This window comes from Anomaloglossus baeobatrachus, chromosome 3, assembly GCF_048569485.1.
Source record: "Anomaloglossus baeobatrachus isolate aAnoBae1 chromosome 3, aAnoBae1.hap1, whole genome shotgun sequence".
NCBI lineage: Eukaryota > Metazoa > Chordata > Amphibia > Anura > Aromobatidae > Anomaloglossus > Anomaloglossus baeobatrachus.
In genome coordinates, this window is record NC_134355.1 from 466,382,168 (window position 1) to 466,409,140 (window position 26,973).

Sequence of the window (26,973 nt, forward strand, 5' to 3'; positions counted from 1 at the left end):
AGCTTCCATGGTTGCATGTGGCCTGCGGGCCTGGTGTTGGATGCCCTTAGTGTGGGTCGGCTTCCACGGTTAGCAACATGGCTTCTATAACGTTATGAGTTTCAGTCCGTACTTGTAGACTGCTATGTACACGGTATCAGCTCTGTGTTGACTGCTGGGGGACTGAGGGGGCTGGTTGCTGGCAGTTGCTGCACTCATATGGCCCTTGTCGGTCGCGCTAAAATGGCTGATAACCCTTTAGATGTGATCATTCATGACATTAAAAAAAAAAAAAAAAAAAAACCAAACAAAGGGGCTCACTGCGGCAATCTCCAGTTCTGCTCCTACCACACAGCGCAGGCTGGCAAGCTGCTAGGGCAGCAAGACTGCAAGCCTCGACGCGAACGGGTATACTAGCTCATGTGATACTCTGGGAGGATCGGCACCTGGTTCAATTAGTGGTGTCTGAACTCCAGCAGGACCGATGTCCAGAGCCTGTAGAGGTGATTGATCAGATGCAATCATTCCTCCTTCTACCCCGGTTCCGCCTCTGCATCAGTGGTACGTTCGCTTGTTCAGAGCCACTCTTGCCTGTTTTTGGGACAGACTCAATGGATACACTTCAATAACTGGACCACTCTTCCTTTAATCGGGAGCTGTCTGTTACCTGGTCTCAGAAGCAGTGCCAGAAGGGTATTAGGCAAAACCTTTCAGGTGAGGTCTTGGATTAGTGCTGACAAGCCCAATGTTGGCTTGACAGTTTTGCGGCATCATGGCCTTCAGAAATTCAGGCCTGCTTTCCCTGCTTATGGGGACTTTGACGGTCCGAGGGTGAGTGGACTTCTTCATTTTCCACATCAATGTCCGACAGTATCTCAAGTTGTTCAGACTTCTCGATGGGGAACAATGTGACACTCGTGTGACTGTGGTCGGGCCCACTACGGGCATCCCTGAAGTGGCACCCAAAAAATGTCTCAAGTTCGTATGTTTGTGGCCTCGAAGAGGGAAACCGTGATACTTCCCGTTTGTTGATAATGTATAGTCCCTCATTGCTATATAAGGGACACAAGTGGATAGGCAAAGTCCAACCCAGACTGCCCTTTGAGGAAGCAGCTTGTTCCTTCTGTTGCAGGGCCCCTTCAGCTGACTGTCGCTGCTATCAAGATTTCAAATAGTCATCGACCACTCTAGGCTGCTTGTGCCTGCCCTTGTTAGCTCACCGCGGCTCTACAGTTTGAGACTGGACAAGCGACAGCTGGAGGGATTGGCGGCCAATTCCCGGTTCTGTGAATAAGGAGGAAGTTAAGGCCTTACAGCATTCTAGGATGGAAATAACGCCACTTCCTCAAATACCTGGGAATTTTCAGCTGGGGCTTGCAACCAGCTAATCTAGCTGGTTACACAACGGAGTCCCTGGCAGTACGAGTTGACCACATCAAGGATCAGCCATGCCAGAGAGCCCCTAGACCAGTCATGGCGAACCTTTTACAGGCCGAGTGCCCAAATTGTAGCCCTAAACCCAATTTTTTTTCCGAAGTGCCAACCAATCCTATTATATAAAGAATTGATTTTAATCTTACCTTTGCCGTCTTCTCTTCAGCAGGGGGCATCACGCTCGTGCTTACCACACATTGAAGCTGAGCCCCTGCCCTTTCCAGACACAGCAGTTGGATTGATCTTTCTGGAAAAAATTGCAGCATATTAGACAGAGATTTTAGTCTGGAATGCAATCAGATTTCACCCTGTAATCCACATCTACATTTCAAAGTCTGAACATCTTGAAATCCCATAAAGACGCACGAGTGGCTCCCCTCCCCATCATTGTGTAGTTCTGTCCCCTTCCTCGGCCACTTCCTGGTAAACATGTCCCCCATCCTGATATATATTTCCTACATTTTGGTATATTTGTCCCCATCACGGCCCCATCCTGGTAAATGTCCTCCATCCTGGTAAATGTACCCCATCCTGACATATTGCCCATCCTTGTAAATGTTCCCCCATTCCTGGTAAGTGTCCTCCATCCTGGTAAATGTTCCCAATCCTGGTTAATTTACCCCCATCTAGGTAAATGTACCCCTTCCTGGTAAATGTACCCTATCGTGGCATGTTTCCTCCATCCTGGCATGCATGTTTCCTCCATCCTGGCATGCATGTTTCCTCCATCCTGGCATGCATGTTTCCCCCATCCTGGCATGCATATTTCCCCCATCCTGGCATGCATATTTCCCCCATCCTGGCATGCATATTTCCCCCATCCTGGCATGCATATTTTCCCCATCCTGGCATGTATGTTTTCCCCATCCTGGCATGTATGTTTTCCCCATCCTGGCATGTATGTTTTCCCCATCCTGGCATGTATGTTTTCCCCATCCTGGCATGTATGTTTTCCCCATCCTGGCATGTATGTTTTCCCCATCCTGGCATGTATCTTTTCCCCATCCTGGCATGTATGTTTCCTCCATCCTGGCATGCATGTTTCCTCCATCCTGGCATGCATGTTTCCTCCATCCTGGCATGCATGTTTCCTCCATCCTGGCATACATGTTTCCTCCATCCTGGCATACATGTTTCCTCCATCCTGGCATGCATGTTTCCTCCATCCTGGCATGCATGTTTCCTCCATCCTGGCATGCATGTTTTCCTCCATCCTGGCATGCATGTTTCCTCCATCCTGGCATGCATGTTTTCCTCCATCCTGGCATGCATGTTTTCCCCCATCCTGGCATGCATGTTTTCCCCATCCTGGCATGTATGTTTTCCCCATCCTGGCATGTATGTTTTCCCCATCCTGGCATGTATGTTTTCCCCATCCTGGCATGTATGTTTTCCCCATCCTGGCATGTATGTTTTCCCCATCCTGGCATGTATGTTTTCCCCATCCTGGCATGTATGTTTCCTCCATCCTGGCATGCATGTTTCCTCCATCCTGGCATGCATGTTTCCTCCATCCTGGCATGCATGTTTCCTCCATCCTGGCATGCATGTTTCCTCCATCCTGGCATACATGTTTCCTCCATCCTGGCATACATGTTTCCTCCATCCTGGCATACATGTTTCCTCCATCCTGGCATGCATGTTTTCCTCCATCCTGGCATGCATGTTTCCTCCATCCTGGCATGCATGTTTTCCTCCATCCTGGCATGCATGTTTTCCCCCATCCTGGCATGCATGTTTCCCCCATCCTGGCATGCATGTTTCCTCCATCCTGCCATGCATGTTTCCTCCATCCTGGCATGCATATTTTCCCCCATCCTGGCATGCATGTTTCCTCCATCCTGGCATGCATATTTTCCCCATCCTGGCATGCATATTTTCCCCATCCTGGCATGCATATTTCCCCCATCCTGGCATGCATATTTCCCCCATCCTGGCATGCATATTTCCCCCATCCTGGCATGCATGTTTTCCCCATCCTGGCATGCATGTTTTCCCCATCCTGGCATGCATGTTTTCCCCATCCTGGCATGTATGTTTTCCCCATCCTGGCATGTATGTTTTCCCCATCCTGGCATGTATGTTTTCCCCATCCTGGCATGCATGTTTCCCCATTTTGCCATGCATGCTTCTACATCCTGGCATGCATTGTTCCCCACCCTGGCATACATTGTTCCCCATCCTGGCATGCATGTCCCCCCCCCCTCCCATGCTGGCATGCGTGTTCTCCCACCCCATGCTGGCATGTGCGTTCCCCCTCCCCTACCCCATGCTGGCATGTGCGTTCCCCCTCCCCCACCCCATGCTGGCATGTGCGTTCCCTCACCCCCCCCCCCCCGCTGCCAAGTGCGTTCCACCCCCCCACCCCCCCGCTGCCAAGTGCGTTCCACCCCCCTGCTGCCAAGTGCGTTCCACCCCCCTGCTGCCAAGTGCGTTCCACCCCCCCGCTGCCAAGTGTGTTCCCCCCACCCCACGCTGCCAAGTGCGTTCCCCCACCCCACGCTGGCGCTGCCTCCCCATCCCCACCTTGGCACAGCCGTACACGAGTTATAAAAAAAAAAAAAAAAAAGCAACACACAACTTACCTGCACACGCTCCCCCGCTGCGCGCTGCTGGGTCCTCAGTTCCCACGCGGCCAGCAGACGACGCCGGCGCCGCTCTCTGATGCTCCTCCGTCTCCTAGGCAACACACCTGCAGCCTGGGGGAGGAGGAGTGTCAGAGCGGAGGAGAAATGTCTCCTCCGCTCCAACACAGATTTGATCTGCCGGCGCGACTGCACTAGCAGACCAAAGCTGCAGGATCGGGCGACAGCACGCGTGCCAGCAGAATGGGCTCATCGTGCCCCTGGTGGCACGCGTGCCATAGGTTCGCCATCACTTCCCTAGACGGTTCATGTCCCCACTCCTCTTCTACCAAGGGGCGGCAGCGTTCCTTTTAGTCGCATCTGCGGCCTCAACCAGACTGGCAACCAGTTCTCTCATCATACACTTGTTCGGAATAGTGTCAAGGAGGTCCAGTGTGAAACATTTATTCCAGGCGGTCACATACCAGTAGTGAATCTGACGGATGCATACTATCATGTCCAGTTCGATGTAGTTCAGAGTTCCTCAGAGTAGCCTGTTTATGGAAGGAACCGTTCGCCGTTTCCAGTATGCAACCCTTCCAAGGGATGATGATGATGATGGTCTGGGAGTCTTCGCAAGATTTTCAGAAGTTGCAGTGCAGCGAAGTGCTCATCATCCCTTACCTCGGCAACTTCTTGTTTGATGGCAGGCCTGCCTGTCATCGTGCCGCCTTTCGGCGGGACGGCGTTCTTCCTGCTCGAACGGGAATGGCTCTTACACTGGGAGAATCAGGATTGTGTCCGAGGAAAGCCAACATTTTTTTTTAGGGCTCACTTAGATTCAGAAGTTCAGGTATTTCGTCTTCCGGAATCCATGCTGGAGAATCTTCCGGTCCTAATAGATCCGGCACCAGAGGCACCAAGGTTGTCTCTCAAAGGTGCTATGTCCCTACAGGGTTCCCTTACATTTGCCATTGTGATGGTTCGGTGGGACCAGGCGCACACTGAAGTGACCTTCAGTGGGACGTATTGGAGACTCGAGCAATTGTTGGGGATCATTGCACTCCAGTACACTCGAATCCCTACGTTGCTGGTTGAACCAGTACAGTAAAGGCCATGCTTCGTATGACCTGAGATCCTAAGGTGCTTACTTTTGCTGCAAGTCTTCAAAGAGGAGCCCGCCTTCGGGGGTCACCTGATCTGAGGTGTGTGGTCTGGAAGCGCATCCCATGTTTTGTTTTGTTTTCTTTTCTTAGACTTACCAGGATATGGCTGGCTGTAGAATGAGCGGTGGGCTGGTCCTTACCCTCCCTGTCTGGTCGTCAGTTCCTATATGGAGAAAAGAAATCGGTTTGGACTTTTCAGCAGCAGCCGGTTGAGATGGGGAACGGGTCCTCCGTCAGTCAATCGTCACTTCGATATACGTTGCCTGTGTTCCGATTATAGACCTCTTGTGAACTAATATAAGGTTCACTGGTTCTGTTCTCTAACTCCTCGGGATCAACCTCATGCGGTGGACACCCTGTTGTTTGAATAGAGATGTGAGCTTGTTATGCCTCCCCACTCATAGCCTCTTTCCAGCTGTGTTGAAGAAAATCCTGGAGTACAGGGCAGTGATGATCCTGATGGCACCATTTTTTGCCAGACTTACCATGATTCTATTGCCTGGTCTCTTGTCGTTCTCCAGGCCGGGGGTCAGGCTTATTGCATCTTGCCGTGTGGTCTTTTTTGAAAGTTCACCTTACGAATCTGGTTTTTCTCTTGTTCTAGTCCCTACTCTTATTCGGAGTAGTAAGCCGGTTAAAAAAAAAAAAAAGGGCCTGGATGATATTCTTGTCTTCCAAGGGGTGAGCCTTGATGGACCGACGACTGTTGCGGTAATCTTAGAGTTTTTCCAGAAGGGGTTGACACTGGGTCTGTCATTTCGTTCACTGACAGTTCTAATATGGGCCCTTGCAACCTGGTACCATTGTGTCCTGTCTGGAGTCCGCTAGACTCCCGGTTCGTTCGGCTATGGTTTAGCCCTCTGCGCAATGTGTACTGCCCCATGGGGCCTTATTCTCGTCCTATCTGCCCTGATGAAGCCCCATTGATCCATTGGAGTCCATGTCATTTCACTACTGTCTCTGAAACAGACTTCCTAACACCTTCACATCAGCTTATAGGGTTAGTGACTTCCAGGCCCTATCTTCGTTCCACCATTCCTCAGCTTTCCAGGATAAGGTGTCCTGAACCCTGCCCCTCCTTGCCTCCTGATACTATGTCATAATTTTCTTACTTCAAAAGGGAATTGTTCTTCCATCCTTTTGGATAGTCTGCAAGATCAGGAAGAGGAGGGGGGGCATTGCCTGGACATTGGCGGTTCCTTATGGAATATCTGTATGCAGCAGAGGCAGGTCTGGTTTGTTTTCTTTCAGGGTAATAGCTAGACGCTTAAGGCTTCAAAATCCACTTGGTGGGTCGATCAGCGAAGCCACTTCTTCGCCTGCTCGGCTTGTGGTAGGTATGTGCCTGCAGGTCTGAAAGTTCACTGCACAAGGGCAATGACATCTCCTGGGCTGCAAGATCGTATGTCACCATGGAGCAGCTTGTCAGGGGCCACATGGTCTTCCCCTTTCACTCGCTATAGGCACTATAGGTTGGCCTTATCCTTACTGACTTCACCTGGGGAGATCGGTTCTGTGCTCTGTGATTCCCCCCACTTGGCTTATTCCTCTATCTATGTAATTCTCTCATAGTGCTGTCATGGGTGCTGAAAAAATACGTAATTACTTACCGGTAATGTGTTTTTTCTGAACCCATGACAGCACCCTTACATTCCCTCCCTGCATGTGGATGATTTGGCTGTCTTTTAGCTGCACGTGGTTCAGGTTGGTGCTGGTTATGTTATAATGTTGCTTGCTCCGGAGGTCCTTTCATGCTCTGTAAACCAACTGATACGAGGAGAGGTGCCGCCCCTTTTTACCCTGGAGGTTTCCTGTCCTTGAAGGGCGGATCCCCTCTCTCGTGGTGCTGTCATGGGTTCAGAAAAAACACATTACCGGTAAGTAATTACGTATTTTTTTTATTTGTTTGCTTCACCCTTTAATGATCACTGATACACCTTTTCACGGCAGTCATTAAGGGGACGTGAAAGAGCGGTGCTGACAAGTGAGCTGATAGCGCCCCCAGTGGATGGAAATGCAACAGCTGCCAGTTGTTTATGATAGCTGACACCCTGCGGCATCAGTACTGAGTAGTTTGGAATTTGTCGGGGCTGATTAACCCCGCAAATTCTGCTGTCAATTGTAACAGCGGCATCTGTATGGTTTAAAGAAAGAAATTACTCCATTTTTAAAGGGGTTTATGGTATTAGGCTACAAGCATGCAGTGACTGAAAACTTGTGAATCCTCACATTGTGCTCACTCTGCGTTATAGAGATTCTCCAGCGGTGGGCATGTGACCGCAAGTATGTGATTTGCATGCAGTCACGTGCCGACTAGATAGTATTGAGCGAGATTGGGTTGAGTCTAGTTGGTAAGTGGCCAGAAGTATGCATTTCGCATGACACATGACCGCCCGCTTCCAGCTCCAATACTCCCTTACACAGTGCGTGCATTATGAGCAGGGCCAAAGAGGCTGTGTCAGTGAAGAACTGACAGGTCTTATACACTGCAGTACAGGAGTACTGCAGTGTATCAGGCCAGCAATCAAAGTACAAAATATTCAGGTTCCACAGTGGGATGAAGTAAAAAAAAAAAAAAGTTAAGTAAAATATGTAAAAAAAACAAAAATACCCACAAAAAAATCACAACAAGCGGTATTCCCCCTAAAAACGAAGCTTTTGCGTATAAGCAAAAATAAAGAAAAAAAAAAAGTATATACGGTATAATTTTTACTGCTGCATCCGAAGCAACCTAAATAGTGATGAGTAGAGACGGGCGAGCACTAAAATGCTCAGGTGCTCGGTACTCGACTCGAGCAGGTCAGCCACTCTGAAAGTGCTCAACTTGAGTAACAAGTGTTATGGAAGTCACTGATTGGGCAGTTCGGGTCTCCGCCCACATACAGCCTGCCATAAACAGAGCATTTCCGTTTTTTCTTTTGACATACTACATCTGAAAACGTTGCTTTAACCCCAGTTAGAGCCATTCAGAGACTGCGACTGGCTCTCCCTGGGGTGCCTGTACACATCATGCAACCCTGTGCCTGAGTTGCCACAAAGAATGGCTACATATGTATTTCAATATGTATAACATGTATTGCCAGCTTTAATGAGATTTGGTTTTCTCTGCTGTTCCCCACATTCACACATTTGCATACATTCCCTTGCTGGGGCTGTTCACCTGAGCTGATAACAAAACTTGAGTGTGTGTCCTAGAAGGAGAAATGGGAGGAGCTCAGGTGTGAGATAAATTCAGAGTATGGCAGTTCAAGCCTAGGGGGACTAGTAAAATAATAATAATAAAAAAAATCCACAAAAACCTAAAAGTTAAAATCACCCCCATTTGCCCTATTGAAAATTAAAGGGTTAAAAAAAATTATCATACACATATTTGGTATTGCTGCTTCAGAAACGCCTGATCTATCAAAATATAAAATAAATTAATATGACTTTAATATCGCTCTAAACCCAGCTCAGGACACCTCCTCGGGGGTCTCGGCACATCCTACGTCAGCCCTTCGTAGGCTGTGGAGCCTGCTACATGAGCAGCAGCTCGTAGACACTTGGAGATTGTTACACCCGTCTGACAGGGACTACTCTTTCTATTCAAACGCACATGGTGTGTACTCTAGACTGGACTACTTTTTTGTAAAACACAAAAACCTCGACAGGATCTCCAAGGCTCAGATAGATAGCATAACCTTCTCTGATCATGCACTCTGTACGATGTCTATTATGTTACAGTCTCCGTTTCCACAACAGTGGCAATGGAGACTGAACACTTCCCTATTGGAGGACTCTGAAAGCCTTCAGTCAGTACAGAACTCTCTGACAGAATACTTTACGGAGTTTACGCTGAATGCGAGTGGTGATACTGCTCCAACGACGGTTTTGGAGACCCACAAATGTGTTATTCGAGGGGTTCTCATACAGCAAGGGGCAAGAAGAAAGAGGGAAAGGGAACTAGAGGTTAACAGACTGCTAACACAGCTGAGAGATCTGGAGACACAACACAAGCAGATGCCCTCGGCGGAGTTGGGGGGAGCCTTATTCAAAGTCCGGGACGAACTACGGAAACTACTTAACAGCAAGGCAAAAGGGGTCCTTAACAGATGCCGTAGACATTTTTATGAATACGGAAATAAGTGTAGCAAGACATTAGCGAGAGCACTTAGACAACAACAGGCGACAACCTTTATATCAAAAATTTCCCCTACACACCCTCAGGGCTCAATGTTACACTCTTCGGTAGAAATTGCAGAGACGTTCCAAAAATTTTATGCATCCTTATATAATTTAGAGACACACGACCTCACGCTGTGAAAAACATCTCTCAAAAGTAAAATCTCAGAGTACATCAAAGAAGCAAAAATGCCACGGTTGGAAGACTCCCAGATAGCCGCATTGGAAATTCCAATTTCAAAGCAAGAACTGGTGGACGCAATAGTGTCATCCAAATCGGGAAAGGCGCCAGGGCCTGATGGACTCCCCCTTGTATACTACAAAAAATTTAAGGAGATAATATCCCCACACCTTCTGTCACCTTTTAATTCTAGGGCTTCAGAGGGTTCGGTTCCCAACGCAGACTCATTGAGAGCACACATCACGGTAATACCTAAGACGGGGAATGATCCAACACAATGTGCTAGCTATCGCCCGATATCCTTGTTGAATGTGGATACAAAATTATTTGCCAAAATCTCAGCAAACAGTCTGGCACCCCTGATCTCTCAGATAATCCACCCGGACCAGGCGGGGTTTATGGCGGGTCGTGAGGCACGCGATAACACAGTTAAAGCCATCAATTTGATACATAAAGCTAAAATTGGGGGTCTGCCCTCTATCCTACGGTCAACCGATGCCGAAAAGGCTTTTGATAGAGTGGATTGGACCTTTATGGAAGCTACGCTCGGGTGTCTGGGGTTGGGCAGCGGAATGATGGGTTGGATCATGTCTTTATACTCTGTACCCTCGGCTGGAGTCCGAGTAAATGGGATTCTGTCAGACCTATTTCAAATATCTAACGGCACCTGTCAAGGTTGTCCGCTGTCTCCCCTAATCTTCATCTTGACGCTAGAACCCTTCCTCAGACACGTACGAGCCAACCCAGATATTGCGGGTATTGGAGTGGGCCAAGTTACCCACAAAGTAGCAGCATACGCGGACGATCTCCTGTTTTTCGTGTCAGCTCCCAGGATCTCCCTGCCCAACTTAATGGGGGAGTTCCGGAGGTACTCCAGTTTATCAAATTTCAAGATAATTTTCACGAAGTCTGAGGCTCTTAATATAAATCTCTCACCCAAAGAGGTGGAAGAGTTGAAGGGATCGTTTAACTTCCGATGGGCATCCCAATCTCTAAACTACCTGGGGATACAGCTGACTAGCGATCTAGGCCTGCTCTATTCTCAGAATTTCCCATCTCTGCTGACTTCCATTAGGCGAGACTGTGACAGTCATTTTTCTCCTGGTTTGGCAGAAGCCAGATATACAAAATGAATGTCCTACCCAGAATTCTATATCTATTGCAGGCGCTCCCAGTCAAAATACCCTCAGGTTTTTTCAAATCTCTGGAGTCCGTTCAGTCCTCCTTCATTTGGGCAGGTAAATCAGTACGAATAAAAAGAGCTATCTTGCATAGGACCAAGGGTAGCGGGGGGATTGGGCTGCCAGACATGAGAAGATATCATCTAGCGGGACACCTAACTAGAATGATTAACTGGTGCAGGAACGGGTCTCAAAAAGCGTGGGTACAAATCGAGCAGTCCTTTTCCCCAATTCCTCTCAACAAATTGCCATGGTTGCTCTCTGAGGTCCCCGTAAGCTGGAAAACTCATCCAACTATCGGGTCAACTGTGACATATTGTAATAAGGGGAGGGTGCAATCAGAAATGTTACCCAAGCAATCGAGCTTGACGCCGATCTTGAGCCATCCTGCCTTTGAACCAGGTAGAGTGGATCCAGTTTTTCAGTCTTGGGTTCGGGGCGGGGTGGATCGGGTAGAAGACTTTGGTGTCCGGGACACCTGGCCATCGGTAGAGGGTCTGGCAGCTAAACGGGACCCCATCTCACTGTGTCATTGGAGAAGCTTGCAACTGGCACACTTTTTCAGTAGCCTTCCTGCCAGATCCCTTTTTCAACGACCCAAGACACAGTTTGAACAAATATGTATGGGAACAGGCACGATACGGCACTCTCTTTCCGCAGTTTATTCGATTTTATCCTCGCCCCCGGACCAACAAATCCCCCCCTTCGCCTCACAGTGGAAACGGGATTTGGGAATCCAACTGACACCAATACAGTGGGAAAGGGTCTTCAGACTGGCACACACATCCTCCATCAGCTCCAGGTTTCAAGAGGCCAGTTACAAGCTGCTAACCAGATGGTACAGAGTTCATTCGAGGTTACATGCGATGTTCCCATCGGTTGATCCCATATGCTGGCGGTGTGGCACGGCAGAGGGCAACATTCTACATGTGTTCTGGGAATGTGAGGCGATCCGGCCCTTCTGGAGGGGAGTGGCTGATGTAATTTCAAGGGTAACTGGTGGGGAAGAGGAATTGGGACCTGCTTCCGCCCTGTTAAATCACTGCGGGACTTCTGAAAAAACATACAAAAAATCTTTGAGGAAATTCCTCATCATGACGGCGAGGGTGTGCATCCCTGAGAGATGGAGGAGCACGGCACCTCCCACATTGGTTCAATGGATCAATAAGGTCAATGACCTCATGTACATGGAGGATCTAACCTCATCATTACACGATTCATATGAGAAATTTTGGGCCACGTGGAGGGAGTGGATGGACTTCCAGCACTCGGAAGACTATGGTGTTCTGGTGGGCGGCGCTGAAGAGGCTGAAGGAAATACAAAAGGCAATACGTAGGCGAGTCCCCCCCCCCCCCACACCTCTCGACCCCACCCTCCCCCTTACCCCCACCTTGCCTCCCCACCTCCCTGTCCCTCCCCCCCTCCCCCTCCCCCTTTTCTCTAGTTCTTTATTCTTTTCGATTTCTTATGCTTTATTTCTCTTGCTTTCTCTCCGGTTTTTCTCTCTTTCGCTTCTTACTATTCTTGGTGAGTTACTTATGTTACCTGTTAAATGTGAATTTTATTCTATGAAAAAACAAGATGGAACCCTGATTGTCTATGCAACTGGAAAGGGGCATTTGCGGGAACTTATCCTGTCAAGATGTAAAAATTGTAAATTGTGCCTTGTTTTCTATTTTTGATGTATGGAATGTATCTTACAAAGGTCCATTTGATCTTAAGAATGTAACGTGTACTGTTAAAGGTTTCCACTTTATAAATAAAAGAATTTAAAAAAAAAAAAAGAATTAATATGATCAGTAAACGGCGTACACGCAAAAAATTCCAAACCCCCAAATTGAATTTTTTGGTCTCTGCAAATTTTGAGCAAAATGCAATAACACGCAATCAAAACGTAGCATCTGCGCAAAAATGGTACCATTAAAAAAACGTCAGCTCGAGACGCAAAAAATTAGTTGTCACGAAAGCCCAGTTCCTGAAAAATGAGAACACTACGGGTTTCGAAAAATGCGTCACTTTTTTGGACAAATTTGTGATTTTTTTCTTTTTTTTTTTAACCCCTTAGATAAAAGTAAACCTGTACATGTTTTGGGGTACTGACCTGAGGAATCACACCATATACTGAACACAGTGAATACAATATCCCAAAAACAATTGTGTGGTCGCACTTTTTTTTTTTTTGCAATTTTTCCGCACTTGGAATTTTTTTGCTGTTTTCCAGTACACTATATGATAAAACTCATTGTTTCATTAAAAGTACAACTCGTCCCACAAAAAATAAGCCCTCATATGGCAAGATTGACGGAAAAATAAAAAAGTTACGAATCTCGGAAGGGGAGCAAAAACCAGAAAAACGCCCAGGGGAGCAGCAATGGTAGTCAATGGGGGGACTCGAGCATTTTTCCAGGAAATCTTCTGGAAAAACTCTCTTAAGTCCCCCATTGCTTTATACTCTGATGCTCGAGTCACACCCATCTAAGCGTCCAACTGTCCTTAACGTGTACCGAGCCCCCGAGCCTGGTAATGCTCGCTCATCACTAATCCTAAACTATAAAATTGTCATGTTGTTTATTCCTTAAGGCGAACACTGTAAAATCATAATTATCAAACATGCCAAAAATGTTGCATTTTCCTCATGCAGATTCACAAAAAAATTAAAGTGATAAAAGAAAAAAATGCTTTCAATGAAAACCTCATTCATCCTGCAAAAACCAAGCCCCCCAATAAGGCTTTCATCATCAAAAATAATTTACAACTCTCAGAATATGGCAATGTAAAACAAATAATTTTTTTGTAAAATATTGTTTTAGTGTGCAAAAGTAGCAAAGTATAAAAAAGATATATAAATCTGGTATCTCTAGAACTGTGTGTGTGCCAAAAAATATATCGGGCTTATTACTTTTACTACACAATAAACCACAAAATATAACTATAAAATCAATAACTGAATTGCTGATTTTTGTTTATTCTGCGTCTGAAAAATCAGAATTAAAAGCTTTAGAAAAATGTGCTCCTCGTAAAGGTGCAACAAAAATCTTCAAATTATTCTGCAAATAAGTCCTCATACAGCTCTGTGTCAAAAAATAAAACTATAGCAACTTTAGTATCAATAAATTAGAAAACAAAACTGTATAAGGGTACTTTCACACTTGCGTTTTTTTCCTTCCGTCACAATCCGCTCTTTTGGAAAACAGCGGAATCCGTTAACGGATTCCGCTGTTTCTCATAGACTTGTATGGATGATGGATTGTGCCAAAAGTACCTGCGTTGCTTCCGCTGGCCGACAATGCGTTGCTTCCGCCGGGCGGAAGGAACGCAGCATGTAACATTTTTTTGAGCAGCGGAATCCTTAGGATTTCACTGCGCATGCTCTCTCTGGCTCCCTGCACCCGTAACCAGGGTACACATCGGGTAACCAAGCAAAGTGCTTTGCCTAGTTACCCAATATTTACCCTGGCTACGTGTGTAGGGAGCCCAACACTTCCCCGCTTGGCTCCGCACGCACCCTCCCGCACTCCACTCCGCATGTACACACGCAGGCGTACACGCGCACACACACACTCACCTGTCCTCAGCGCCATGGCCCCGCCCCCCGCACACATTTTACGGCGGCTTAACGATCAGCTGATCGACCGGCTGCTGTGAGCGATCAGCTGATCACTCGGCCACCGGCTGCTGTGAGCGATCAGCCGATCACCCGGCAGGCGGGTGATCAGCTGATCGTTCACAATACTCTGCCGCCTAACTGTAAAAAAAAAAAAAAAGCAGATTCCGTTGTTTTGTACGATCCGTTGCATCCGTTGTGCCACTATATGCAACACATCCGTTGCATCCGTCACACAACGCAATGCAACGGATGCCGTTCAATGCAAGTGTGAAACTTGCCTAAATTTGTTATCACTATAATTGTACTGACCTGTAGCATAAAGCTGTCCTTACCACATAGAGCATGGCAAAAAATAAAAAACACTTCTTCAAATGCACTTTATTTTTTCATTCTGCCTCCCAAAAAGCGGATGAAGGCGCCCACAATTTGTGCAGACAAAATATGATCCAAAACCTAAATGGATCTCCTCCCATCCGATCCCCATCATGTGCACGAACATTAGCGTGCAACCACATATTGCCACGTTCAGTGCAAATTGCATAATAAATTGACCTGTGCATGCTCGTTCACCCTCATATAAATTAAAACTTTGAAGCGAAAGTAACATTTAGCAGAAAGTCCCTAATTTTTTAGTTTTCACTGCTATATTATAGAATTCTGTGATGTTTGTGGGCTAAAAATGATCTGCACACCTCTATATGAATTCTGTATGCGGTTTAGTTTCCCAAATAGGGTCACTTGTGGGAGACTGCATTTGGTGTTTTCTACTTTCTTGGTACTTCAGGGACCCTGCATATGCAACATGGTGTCCAAATTTGTTCTCCAAAAATTAAATAGCTCTGCTATGTGTCAAAACATTAGTTTATGACCACATATAGGGTATCCCCGCAATGGGGGAGATTGGATAACAAATGATGGGATTAATTGTCTCCTATTACCGCTCATGAAAATTGCTAATTTTCTGCTTAACCAGTATTTTACTTGTAAAAAAAAAATGTAATGTTTAATTTTCACATTTAAATGTTATGGTTGTGTGAATCCCCTGTGGGTTAAAAATGCACAGCTCTAGATGAATTCCTTGGCCGGTTTATTTTCCAAAATGGGATCAATTGTGGAAGGTTTCTGCTGCTGTGGCATGTCAGGGGCTCTGCAAATGTAACATGGCAAAAATCTATTCTGGACAAATTTGCGCTCCTAAACTCAAATGGCGTTTCTTTCTTTCGGGGCCCTGCCATGTGACAAAACTTCATTTTTTTGACCACTTGTGGTATCACCAGGTTTAGGAGAAATTGCATAATAATTATGGGGTCCATTCTTAATTATTGTGAAAATAACTATCTTGGGATTGAAACAAGAATTTAGCAGAAAAACAATTTTCATTTTCACATCCAGATTTTTAAGTTTTGCAAAGCACTTGTGGGTTCAAGATCTTCACACAACACCCCTAGATGAGTTACTTGAGGGGTCTACTTTCCAAAGTGGGGTCAGTTTTGAGGGGTTTCTGCTGTTTTGGTACCTTAAAGGCTCTGCAAATTGGATACAATCTATTCCAGACAAATTTAGTTTCCAAACATCACTTAGGGCTTTTTCCCTTCCTAGCCATTCAGTATGACCAAAAGTACCGTATTTTTTTGGATTATAAGATGCACTTCTCCTCCCAAAACTTTGGGAGGAAAATGAGGGGTGCGTCTTAAAATCCGAATGTAACTTACCGGGCGGTTGTGCAGAGGGGTCAAAGGAGGCAGGGAGATGCTCCGAGCAATGCACTGTGCTGCCGGCGCTGCTGGTCTGTGCAACGCTGTTCTGTGCATTGGGCAGCGCTGCTCTGTTCTATTTGGAGCCGCTCTGTTCTGCTCTGTGCATGGCTGCTCCGTCCTGCTCGGCTGATCCGTCCTGCTCGGCTATTCTGTGCACGGCCGCTTTGTCCTGCTCAGCGCTCGGCTGCTCCATCACCAGCCCCGCACAGAGCAGAGCGTCGCCGCCGGCCCCGCACAGAGCAGAGCGTCGCCGCCGGCCCCGCACAGAGCAGAGCGTCGCCGCCGGCCCCGCACAGAGCAGAGCGTCGCCGCCGGCCCCGCACAGAGCAGAGCGTCGCCGCCGGCCCCGCACAGAGCAGAGCGTCGCCGCCGGCCCCGCACAGAGCAGAGCGGCGCCGCCGGCCCCGCACAGAGCAGAGCGGCGCCGCCGGCCCCGCACAGAGCAGAGCGGCGCCGCCGGCCCCGCACAGAGCAGAGCGGCGCCGCCGGCCCCGCACAGAGCAGAGCGGCGCCGCCGGCCCCGCACAGAGCAGCACCTGCAGTGAGTCTCTGGGCCCCCCTCTATACTACTTGCAGTACTCCAGTACCGCCCCTGCCTCCTGTGTTCCCCACTCCTCTGCAGGCCCCAGCCTCTGGTAAGACACCACCAGATTATAAACTGACCCCATATTTTTTTTTTTCCCCACCTTTTTTTTTTTTTCCCTCCAAATTTGGGGTGCGTCTTATAATCCGGTGCATCTTATAAAACGAAAAATACGGTAGTTTTTGACCACCTATCGGGTATTGCCATGTTTGGGATAAATTGTGTAATTAAGGGTCCATTTTCTCCTGTTTTCCCTTGTGAAAATGGAAAATTTGGGAGCTAAAGCAATATTTTAGTGGAAAAAAAATGCATTTAATTTTTTGTTTTTTCTTTTCCCTGTGCCTTGATTGCTGTGTAGTACATTGAGTGTTAAATTTCTTAACAGCAGTTTTTAGATAACTTGAGGAGTGTAATTTTTTTAAAATGATGTCATTTTTGGGGTCTTTCCAATATATTGGTCCATCAAAGTCACTTCAAAACTGAATAGGTCTGTAAAAAAAAAAATTGGTTTTGTTAATTTCCTTGAAAAAATGAAATATTGCTGTGAAATTTTAACCCTTTCATCGTAACCAAATAACAGGACATTTGAAAAATGATGTTGACGTATAGTCACATTGGAAATGTTATTTATTCGCTAATTTTTGTGGTTTGACTATCTGATATTTTTATATAAACATTTCAAGTATAAAAAATTGCTAATTTTTCTACATTTTAATCAAATTTCAGGAATTTTTTTTAAAATAAAAACCTATTAACTCATTTACTGCCACCATAAAGTACTGTGTGTCACAAACAAAATCTCGGAATTCCTGGGATATGTTGAAGCGTTCCAGACCTATTACCACATACACAGTAAAGTGACACGTGTCAGATTTGAAAAATGGGGCTTGGTTATTCAACTTAACATTGTTTCTCGGCCTCTAAGCGATTATTGAACAGTGGATATATAAAGTCCACACGCCTCTTCTTTTTTTTTTAAAGGGTACGTTTTTGTTTTGTTTGTTTTTTTCATGAAAAAAATGAAACTGAAAAATATAATTTCAGAACATTTTTCAACTTTTCAATGGGTTGTCTGACTTTGGGGTTCAAGTCTGCAGTCACTGTGTAACTGCAGATTTGTTAATCCTTGCACTCTGTCAGAATCCTCCATTGCCAGCGGAAGGAGCAGGCGGGCACATGACCACAAGTAGGCGATTTACATACATGCGGTCACCTGCCAACTAGACGTGTGTGGGCTCCGTCAATACAAGTAAATTGAGCAAGGCCAAATATGCCTAATCGGAATCATTGCAAACCACATACTTGCAGTCAGATGACCTCCCGCTCCAGAGAATCCTGACAGCGTGTGCACTGCACACTGTACCGCAAGGCTGTACAATTCCTTTAATGTTAACCATAATCTGTACACTTCAGTTGAGAAGCAAACTATTTTGAGGATGAAAATAAATATGACAAAACTAAAATAATGTGGTTGCCTTAGTGAAACAACTTTTTATATTTGGGAATTTGGTTGTGTTCATAATTAGCCAATCACATGTAACTGAAAAAGCAAGTGGGTTAAGCTCTTCATTATATTCGATGGCTTCACAGGTGCATAGCTTAATGCGGCTGGGGTCGACAGAATCAGAAAAAAGGGCAATGAATTCAACACTCCATTCTTCAAGAAAAACAACTTCATTATTCAGAACTTCATAAAAAAATGGATAATAAAACCTCAATTTCATGGGGTTTTATTATCCTTTTTTTTATGACACTTTGAATAAAGAAGTTGTTTTTATTGAAGCACGGAGTGTTGGATTCATTGCCCTTTTTTCTCAGTTAAATTAAGTCATCTTATAGTAGTTAGTACACAGCTGCCATCATTTACAGTGATTCTGATTAACGCCATATAAAGTTTAGCTTTCATTAGTTGTATTTCACAACACAAGCCATGGTCCGTAAACCGCTTACAACACCGCAAAGGAATCTCATTGTTGAAAGTTATGTCAGGCAATAAGGCACTAGACATACCATGGGACACTGAGAAGACACTCATCTAGAAGTGGTTTAAATTTGGCACAACAGTGACCTTATCTAGAACTGAACCTTCTTCAAAAAAGATGAAAAGACTAGAAGAAAATTGCTCCGCGAGGCTGCCTAGAGCTGCATGAATTTCTGGCAAGTACTGGTTGTGTACTGCATGTGATAACAAATTCTGGTATTCTTCATATATTTGGCACGTGGGGTAGTGAGGTAAAAAAGAAGCCTTTTCTTACAAAGAAACACATCCAAGCCCAACTATGTTTTGCCAAAGTCTACATTAAGTTTGCGAAAAATATGGGTAAATGTATTATGGTCTGATGAGATCAAGGTTGAACTGTTTGGTCATTATTTCAAAAGCCAACACTGCGCATCACCAAAAGAACATCATACCCTTAAGGGGGCTTTACACGCAACGATATTGCTAACGAGAAGTCGTTGGGGTCACGGAATTGGTGACGCACATCCGGCCTCATTAGCGACGTCGTTGCGCGTGAAACGTACGACTGCTAATGATCAAAATTACTCACCTAATCGTTGATCGTTGACACGTCGTTCTAATCCCAAATATCGTTGCTGTTGCAGGACGCAGGTTGTTCGTCGTTCCTGCAGCAGCACACATCGCTATGTGTGATACCCCAGGAACGAGGGACAACTCCTTACCTGCGTCCTCCGGCAACAAGGCGGGCGTCACTTTCTTTCAGCTGCTTCTCCACCCCTCCGCTTCAATTGGATGTCTGCCGTGTGACGTCACTATGACGCTACACGAATCGCCGGCCACAGCGACGTCGCTAGGCAGGTAAGTACGTGTGACTGGTCCGAGCGATGTGCGCCACGGGCAGCGATTTGCCCGTGACGCACAACCGACGGGGGCGGGTGATTTCACCAGAGACATCCCTAGCGATGTCGCTGCGTGTAAAGCAGCCTTAATTGAAGCATAGTGGAGGCAGCATTATGCTTTTGGATCTGTCTTTCAGCAACTGGAACTATGGCTGTAGTCCAGATGAAGGAAATTATGAAGTGTGTTATTTTGCAGTTAGTCAGTTTTGCACAAAACCTTCAGGCCTTTGCTAAAAAGCTGAAGACAAAGAGAAATGTAACCTTTTTGAGCACAATAATTATACTAAGCATACTTCCATATCCATAAAATAATGGTTTTGCCAAAAAATCAAGTTTTGCAATCGTCCAGCCAGAGCCCGGACTGGAGTTTAGTTGAAAATCTGTATTTTGAGAGGAAGAGGGCAGTGTACACAGGAGATGTCTCCATGATCTGGAACACTACTTCAAGGAAGAGTGGGCAAATATTACCAATTCTATGCCGATACTCTTACCAAGAAAGACTGAATGCTGTCATAAATTCTAAGGGTAATTCAACAAAATATTAGTTTAAAGGTGTGCATATTTATGCAACCACATTATTTTAGTTCTTTCTTTTTTCACCCGATAAGATTTCAGTTTCTTTTCAATTGAATTGTACAGACAATTAGTTGCTCTAAAGGTGGAAAATTTCTGAAATGATTCCTTTTGGTATCATATTTTTAAGGGACTAAAACCTGACAATTAAACTTGGCTGTGTAGACATTTTATACCCACTGTATACATCACAGAAAGGCTTTCCAACATGAACACTTTGGTGTTTAGGTAGGGTATCTGTGTGTGTGTGATGTGTGCGGATCAATTTATGGATCAAACTAATGAGCCGAACTATGGCACTGTCTCTTGACCAGGGCTGCCTTGTAGTACTAGTATGGATTTAGAGCCTCACCATTCACTAATTAGGAACAACCCCTACAAATCAAGTGGATTATAGGCTGCGGTTTACATCCGACACTTGGCATAAATTAACCCCTTTATAGGTTTGTGCACACGCCTTTTTTTTTGTTTTTCCTATCCCACCAGAGAACAACTGCATAAAAAGGAACATAATGCACAACCATGTAAAAACGATATTACTATGCACATGTTCCGTCTTTTACCTGCTTCAGGGTTTGGAAACTTCAAGTGATTAAAAGAAGTAACATGCTCATTGTTAAGGTTGCTTCATTTGGAAGACACCCGCTCTCTACACTCGAGAGTACAGAGCGAAGACAGCAGAGCTGCAAGAAAAATGACTTGAGGACACCAGGAAAAAGATTGTTGGCGTTTTCCTGCATTGTTTCTGCCTTGGAAACCTGTTTCCTCCGAAGTCTCAAGGACGCCATAGGAACATGCCCTAACGCTCACTGACTAATATATCTGTTATGGGCACCTTAATTACTCTTGTTTGTATATATGTGTGTATATACAGTATATATTAGACACATTATGGTGATTGCACGGGTACAGCTCCTTTGCTGTCAGCTGCAGGACCCTCGCTAATATAAGAAACCAGGCGCCAGCTGAAACTTCAAGGATCTCCGAAACCAAGGCAATTTAACCCTTCTAAGCCACGGCCCATAGTGACAGCGGCACATGAGCAGTTTGACAGGGCGTATTCCCTCAGTCTGCCCATCACCACCACCACCCTTAGGCTATGTGCGCACTAGAAATGTGAAGTTTCTCAAGAAAATTTCTTGAGAAACTTCTGGGAGTGAAAGATTTCCGGACCTCCGGAAAAAATCCGCACCGAATCCGCATGCGGATTTGCCGCGGATTAGCCGCGGAATTGCCGCGATTTTCCCGCGGGTGGTTCCCTGCGGATTTTTGCAGGCTGTACTGCCGAAATCCGCAGGGTACCTGCGGAAATAATGGACATGTTCATTTTCTCAAGAAAGTTTCTCGAGAAATTCTTCTCAAGGAAATTTCTTGAGAAAAATCCGCACCAGTGCGCACAGCTATTTTTTTTTACCATAGAATTTGCTGGGAAATGTCTGCACAAAGATTGCAGACATTTCTCAAGAAATTTCCGCGGCAAATCCGCGGGTAAAAAGCTCTAGTGCGCACATAGCCTTATGCGGGCTTCACACGAGACAATCTATCGTGCGATTGCACGATCGATCGTACCCGCCCCCTTCGTTTGTGTGTCACGGGCAATTAGTTGCCCGTGGCGCACAAAGTCGTTCAACCCCCGTCACACGTACTTACCTCCCGGGCGACGTCGCTGTGGGCGGCGAACATCCACTTCCTGAAGGGGGAGGGACATTCGGCGTCACAGCGACGTCACTCGGCAGCCGGCCAATAGAAGCGGAGATGAGCGCGACGTAAACATCCCGCCCACCTCCTTCCTTCCGCATTGCCGGCGGGACGCAGGTAAGCTGTGTTCGTCGTTCCCGCGATGTCACACGGAGCGATGTGTGCTGCCTTGGGAACGATGAACAACCGGCGCACAAAAGGAGGAACGATTTTTTTAAACTGAGCAACGTGTCAACGATGAACGAGAAGGTGAGTATTTCTGCTCGTTCACCGTCGCACGTAGCTGTCACACGCTATGATATATCAGACAATGCCGGATGTGCGTCACTATCGACGTGACCCCGACGACATATCGCCCGATATATCGTACCGTGTGACGCCCGCATTAGTCTTATTGCTCGTTTACATGGTGCTGATGGGTTTCTGTGGCAGTTGAATGCCTAAATTCTACCAAATACTTTAGGCAAACAATGGTTTGGATAATAATCGTTCAACCGGCAGCTATCAGCCGTCTCGTTCCTACATAGGAGTGTTTACTCTCCCGCGCCTTACTATGTTCTGTATGAGAGAGTCGCTGTCAAACATCCCTGGGGCCAACTTACTGTTTCAAGCACAAAGGATCTGCCAGATCCTTACCTCCTCTAACAATCATCTGACAATCGGCTCCTATAGCCATTACACTGTCAGCTGAACTCCTCTCTATATAGCACTATTTACCTTCACATTACCACTATACCTGCGGATAAATAGCATTTTTTAGCTGATAACGTCCCATAATTTCTCATTTCACCCCTAGATGAATATCTTATGAGTTCAGATGGGCCAGTACCCCGCTGTGCATCAGCGAACAACACTAGGTCCACATTTGTTTTTTTCTGAACACAGAAAACACACAGTACAATAACACTTATGGTGCATTTCCCTACGTTCCTTTGCTTTGTATGAGCAAGTCTGTCATAGAAGTGACATTCATTGAAAAAATGCTAATCTAATTTTTTTCATTTACTTTGCATCAAACCATCCAAACCTGGAGGGGTCTAAGTACTCCCAAAATGCTCAGCAAAGTGCTCCAGGGGTGCAGTTTCCAAAGTGCGCTCAATCTATGGGTGTTTCAGTTCTGACAACTTGGGGTCTGTAAGAATCGTACTCAGCATTTCATAAAAGTCAAATGCTGCTCCCCTCATTCTGGACCAGTAAAGCTATACCTCCATATCACACCACTAATAGTGACTATATATCATGTAGGGTGGGGGAAGGGTAGCTGATTAAAATATAACTTTTATTTATGCATTAATTCAGTTTTAAAAGTAAACATATATTGTTGACTATTAGTACTATAGGAAGGATAACACTAAAGACTGTGGTCCCAATGATTATATTTACACACTCTGGTATAATAGACAATCCCCATTAGACTTGTCCCAAGTTTTAATGAAATTGTATAAATATGTGAAAAATAATGATGGCTGCCACTGATGGTTATTTACACCAGCTGCTGTACTAGATATATAGAATATCTAGTTCATTTCAAACAACTGATATTCTATATATTACAAAAGTTATAAGAAATAATTTCCAGTAGGAGCTTGGCGCTATATCGTACACATATAAATGGTAGGTTTAAGCAAAGGTTAGTGATTGGCAGTGCTGTATATTTGTCCTGGGCTATATTGAAAGAACAGCCTATAAATGGTTACAATCTTAGTGTGCAGTTCAGCATTGTGACCACTAGATGTCCCACTCTTCAGTTATATATTAGTGAGCAGCATGACCATTTCTAATTCCCTAACACCATATAGTATGAGAGCTACTGTATATCTATAACCAAATATGCAGTCTTGGTGCTTCTTAATAATCATGTGCCGTCTTTCTGTTTGCCGACTTCTGACAGAAACAGGGCATCAATAATCTAAAAGATGGTGATGGAGGGGCTGCTTGCCTTTGTTTTATTCTGCCAGTCACAGTGTAAACTGCATAAGGCTATGTGCACACTAGAAAAAGGATTTTTCTTAAGAAAATTTCATGAGTGAAGGATTAGCGCACTTGCATTAAAAAACGCACCAAAAACGCACTTGCGTTTTTACCGCGATTTGGTGCGTTTTTGGTGCGTTTTTACCGCTGGTTGCTCCCTGCGTTATTGTGCCATTATCTATGGTAACTAACGCAGTTAGCTGCAGAAAAGAAGTGACATGCTCATTCTTTTTCTTAAGAAAATCTACTGAAAGAATTTTCTTAAGAAAAAAAGCGCAGTGTGCGCACAGCTAATATTTTTTGCCATAGGTTTTGCTGGGGAATGTCTGCAGAAAGGTTACAAGAATTTCTCAAGAAATTTCTGCAGCAAAAACGCACCAAAAACGCGGGTAAAAAAATGGTGTCTTTATGATGAAAGGTCATGGAGGGTGTAGTGAGGCTTCTCCTATGCAGAAGTGGATGGCTTGCAGGATCTGGAGGGGACTTGCTCAAATTCAGAAAAAAACAAAAAACGTTTGAGCAGGATTTTCACTTTTCTCATACCGTCTGCATTCATGAAGATCTCCTTGTACAAGGTGCTGCGTACATTTAGTAAACACACAACTGTCTATTCCTGTGACTTATTCTAGATTTTTGTAGACAAGTTGCTCCATATTCATTTTATTTTCATACATTATAAGAATGATTTTTGATTTAGTTTATTTTATTACACTTTATTAACCCTTTGGCAGTGATTGCAGTGCGTGCTGGTTATATAAACACTTTCCTACCTTCTTCCCTTTTGCGGTGCAGACCCTCAGGATGAAAATAAGATTGGAATAGATGGTATCCAGCAGTTCTGCGATGATTTGGCTCTCGATCCTGCCAGCGTCAGTGTATTAATTATTGCATGGAAATTCAGAGCAGCCACACAATGCGAGTTCTCAAAGCAGGAGTTTATGGACGGGATGATCGAGTTAGGGTAAGTGCTGGATGTGCTATTAACCCTTAGTGAAAGACAATCTAGACACCCTTCTTGCAATTTAATAGAAAGGAATTAACAAAAGACTTTACTGTTAACCATTTAAAATGTTTGATAAGAAAGCTATTATTCTCAGTGCCCACATTGTGTATATAACTGAAGAACATAGTGAAAGGGTTATTCCCAGCATACAAACTTATTTCCCATCTTATTTTAGGCAGTAATTCACCGACCTCTAGGGATCTGACAATTGAGAAATCTCCATCTTGAACGGAGCAGAGACCTTCTTTGTTCCAATCATTGTCGATGGGACTGTTTGACTGTCCCGTCGACAATGCATGTAAAAGAGGTCAAACATGCCCACCTCTGCATCACTTAAAATGGAGCTCTACAGAGTGCAGTCTTTAGGTTTCAAAGCCCTGTTCTTGAGATTGGTTTGATAGGTAGGTCGGGTATATGATGCTGAATATATAGCGTCACTTATTAAAGGGGTTGTCCATGATCCCATGGTTTGGATGATCCACCTAAACAGATCAATGAGAGTTCGAGTGCACATGGCTCTCCCATCTGATCAGCTGTTATTTTCTCAGACTGCGGCTGGATGTGAACACTGAACAAAGTTGCTGAGCGCAGCTCTGAAGTATAGTGGCCGCTTTTAATAGAAGGTGTGCTGCAGTAGCCGGCAATGCCCACTAAACTTTGAATTAAGCTACACTCAGCAGCGCCATTCACAGTGTATATTTCTGACCCCTGCCCTCGCAAATACCAGCTGAATGGTGAGGATGAAGGGTGTGGGACCCCCACCAATCTGCTACTGATGACCCATCTCGCAGACAGGTAATAAGTACCTATTCCCGGATACCTGCTTTAAAGTATTTATCACCCACTATCACATACAGCCCTAAGTATTCAGAACCAGTGCAACATGCATATATGCCTGTCTCATCCAGGGCTTTTCAGGATATTTGAGGTTTTAGGAGTTGTTTTTTATAGATTAGGTGGAACTTCATGATGTTTGCCGATTCTAGAAAACATCATAATGCTTTTATATGTATATGCTGTTTTGTGTCATTATATAGAGCAGGGGTCCCAATCCTGTTTCTCGGGGGCAACATGCGGCTAGCGGGCCTATGATGTGTGGGGCTGTCTGCTACACCTGGTGCCAATGCATTCAGATGACAAACAGCAATGAAGCATGGAGGTGTATAGAAGAAAGGGTTTTTTGCCGTGCTCACACTACACTGCTCGATTTGTATTAAATTTGTCTTTTTATTCCATTGTAGGCACAGGTCAACGCGTTTCGAGGGACGCAGTCCTCTTCATCAGGACAGCAAGCCAAAAGAACATAAATGTCATATGTTATATTTATTTATGTTCTTTTGGCTTGCTGTCCTGATGAAGAGGGCTGCGTCCCTCGAAACGCGTTGACCTGTGCCTACAATGGAATAAAAAGACATAAATTTAATACAATTGAGCAGTGTGGTGTGAGCACGGCAAAAAACCCTTTCTCCTATACACCTCCATGCATTAACCTCGGGGACCTGCAGCTGACCACTTCATATTCGACTAAAATAGGGGTTGTAACTTACACAACCGCTATATGTGAGTGATCCTGACATCTACACTTAAGTGTTTTACCGGTTAAGACCCTATTGCATTTTTTTTCTGCAGTGTTGCTTCATTAAACAGCAATGAAGAGCAAATCTCCAAATGATGACTTTTTTGAGTGGCCTCTTGAAGAAAAACAAATCTAGATGCTAATATTCTGCCTTAGAGTGTTTAGAGATACATTCTGTAGTAATTTGGAGATGGGGTGAGACTGCCAGGCGGGGAGGTGCTTGACGCTGGATGTGATGGTGAGGTGGGAGCTCTTAATGCAAGAATAAGGTGGGAACCCCTGTGTGGAAGTATTCTGTCTCAGTGGGATTCCTATGGGAAAGCTTTGCCTTTCATTATGCTGGTAATGGGGGCTTTGGGTGTCGCTACTCTTGGTGGGGGTAGGGCTAGATGTGGCTTGCAACCCTCTTTCAGAACAGAATGTGGCTCTCCAGGTAAGAAAGTTATTGTAAGAAAAAGAAAACCAAAATCCATCTTTATTGCAGGTGTGACAGCATAGAAAAGTTAAAAGCACAGCTACCGAAAATGGAGCAAGAATTAAAAGAGGCGGGGCGATTTAAGGACTTTTATCAGTTTACATTCAACTTTGCAAAAAATCCAGGGCAAAAAGGTCTAGGTATGTCTACATTATGCTGAACTGAAATAACGTGTTACACCCGACATCAGGCACTCAAAACCCT

The 26,973-nt window shown here is 45.2% G+C and overlaps 1 protein-coding gene across 2 annotated transcripts in view; it reads left to right on the top strand.

The window, feature by feature from the left end:
* DCUN1D1 (defective in cullin neddylation 1 domain containing 1) overlaps window positions 1-26,973 on the top strand; it is an 85,375-nt gene that overhangs the window by 41,625 nt on the left and 16,777 nt on the right. For both annotated transcript variants that reach the window (XM_075340571.1, XM_075340570.1), the window contains exons 3-4: window positions 24,508-24,676; window positions 26,779-26,909. In XM_075340571.1, the coding sequence (XP_075196686.1) occupies window positions 24,508-24,676; window positions 26,779-26,909 (300 nt within the window). The remainder of the gene's footprint in view (window positions 1-24,507; window positions 24,677-26,778; window positions 26,910-26,973) is intronic.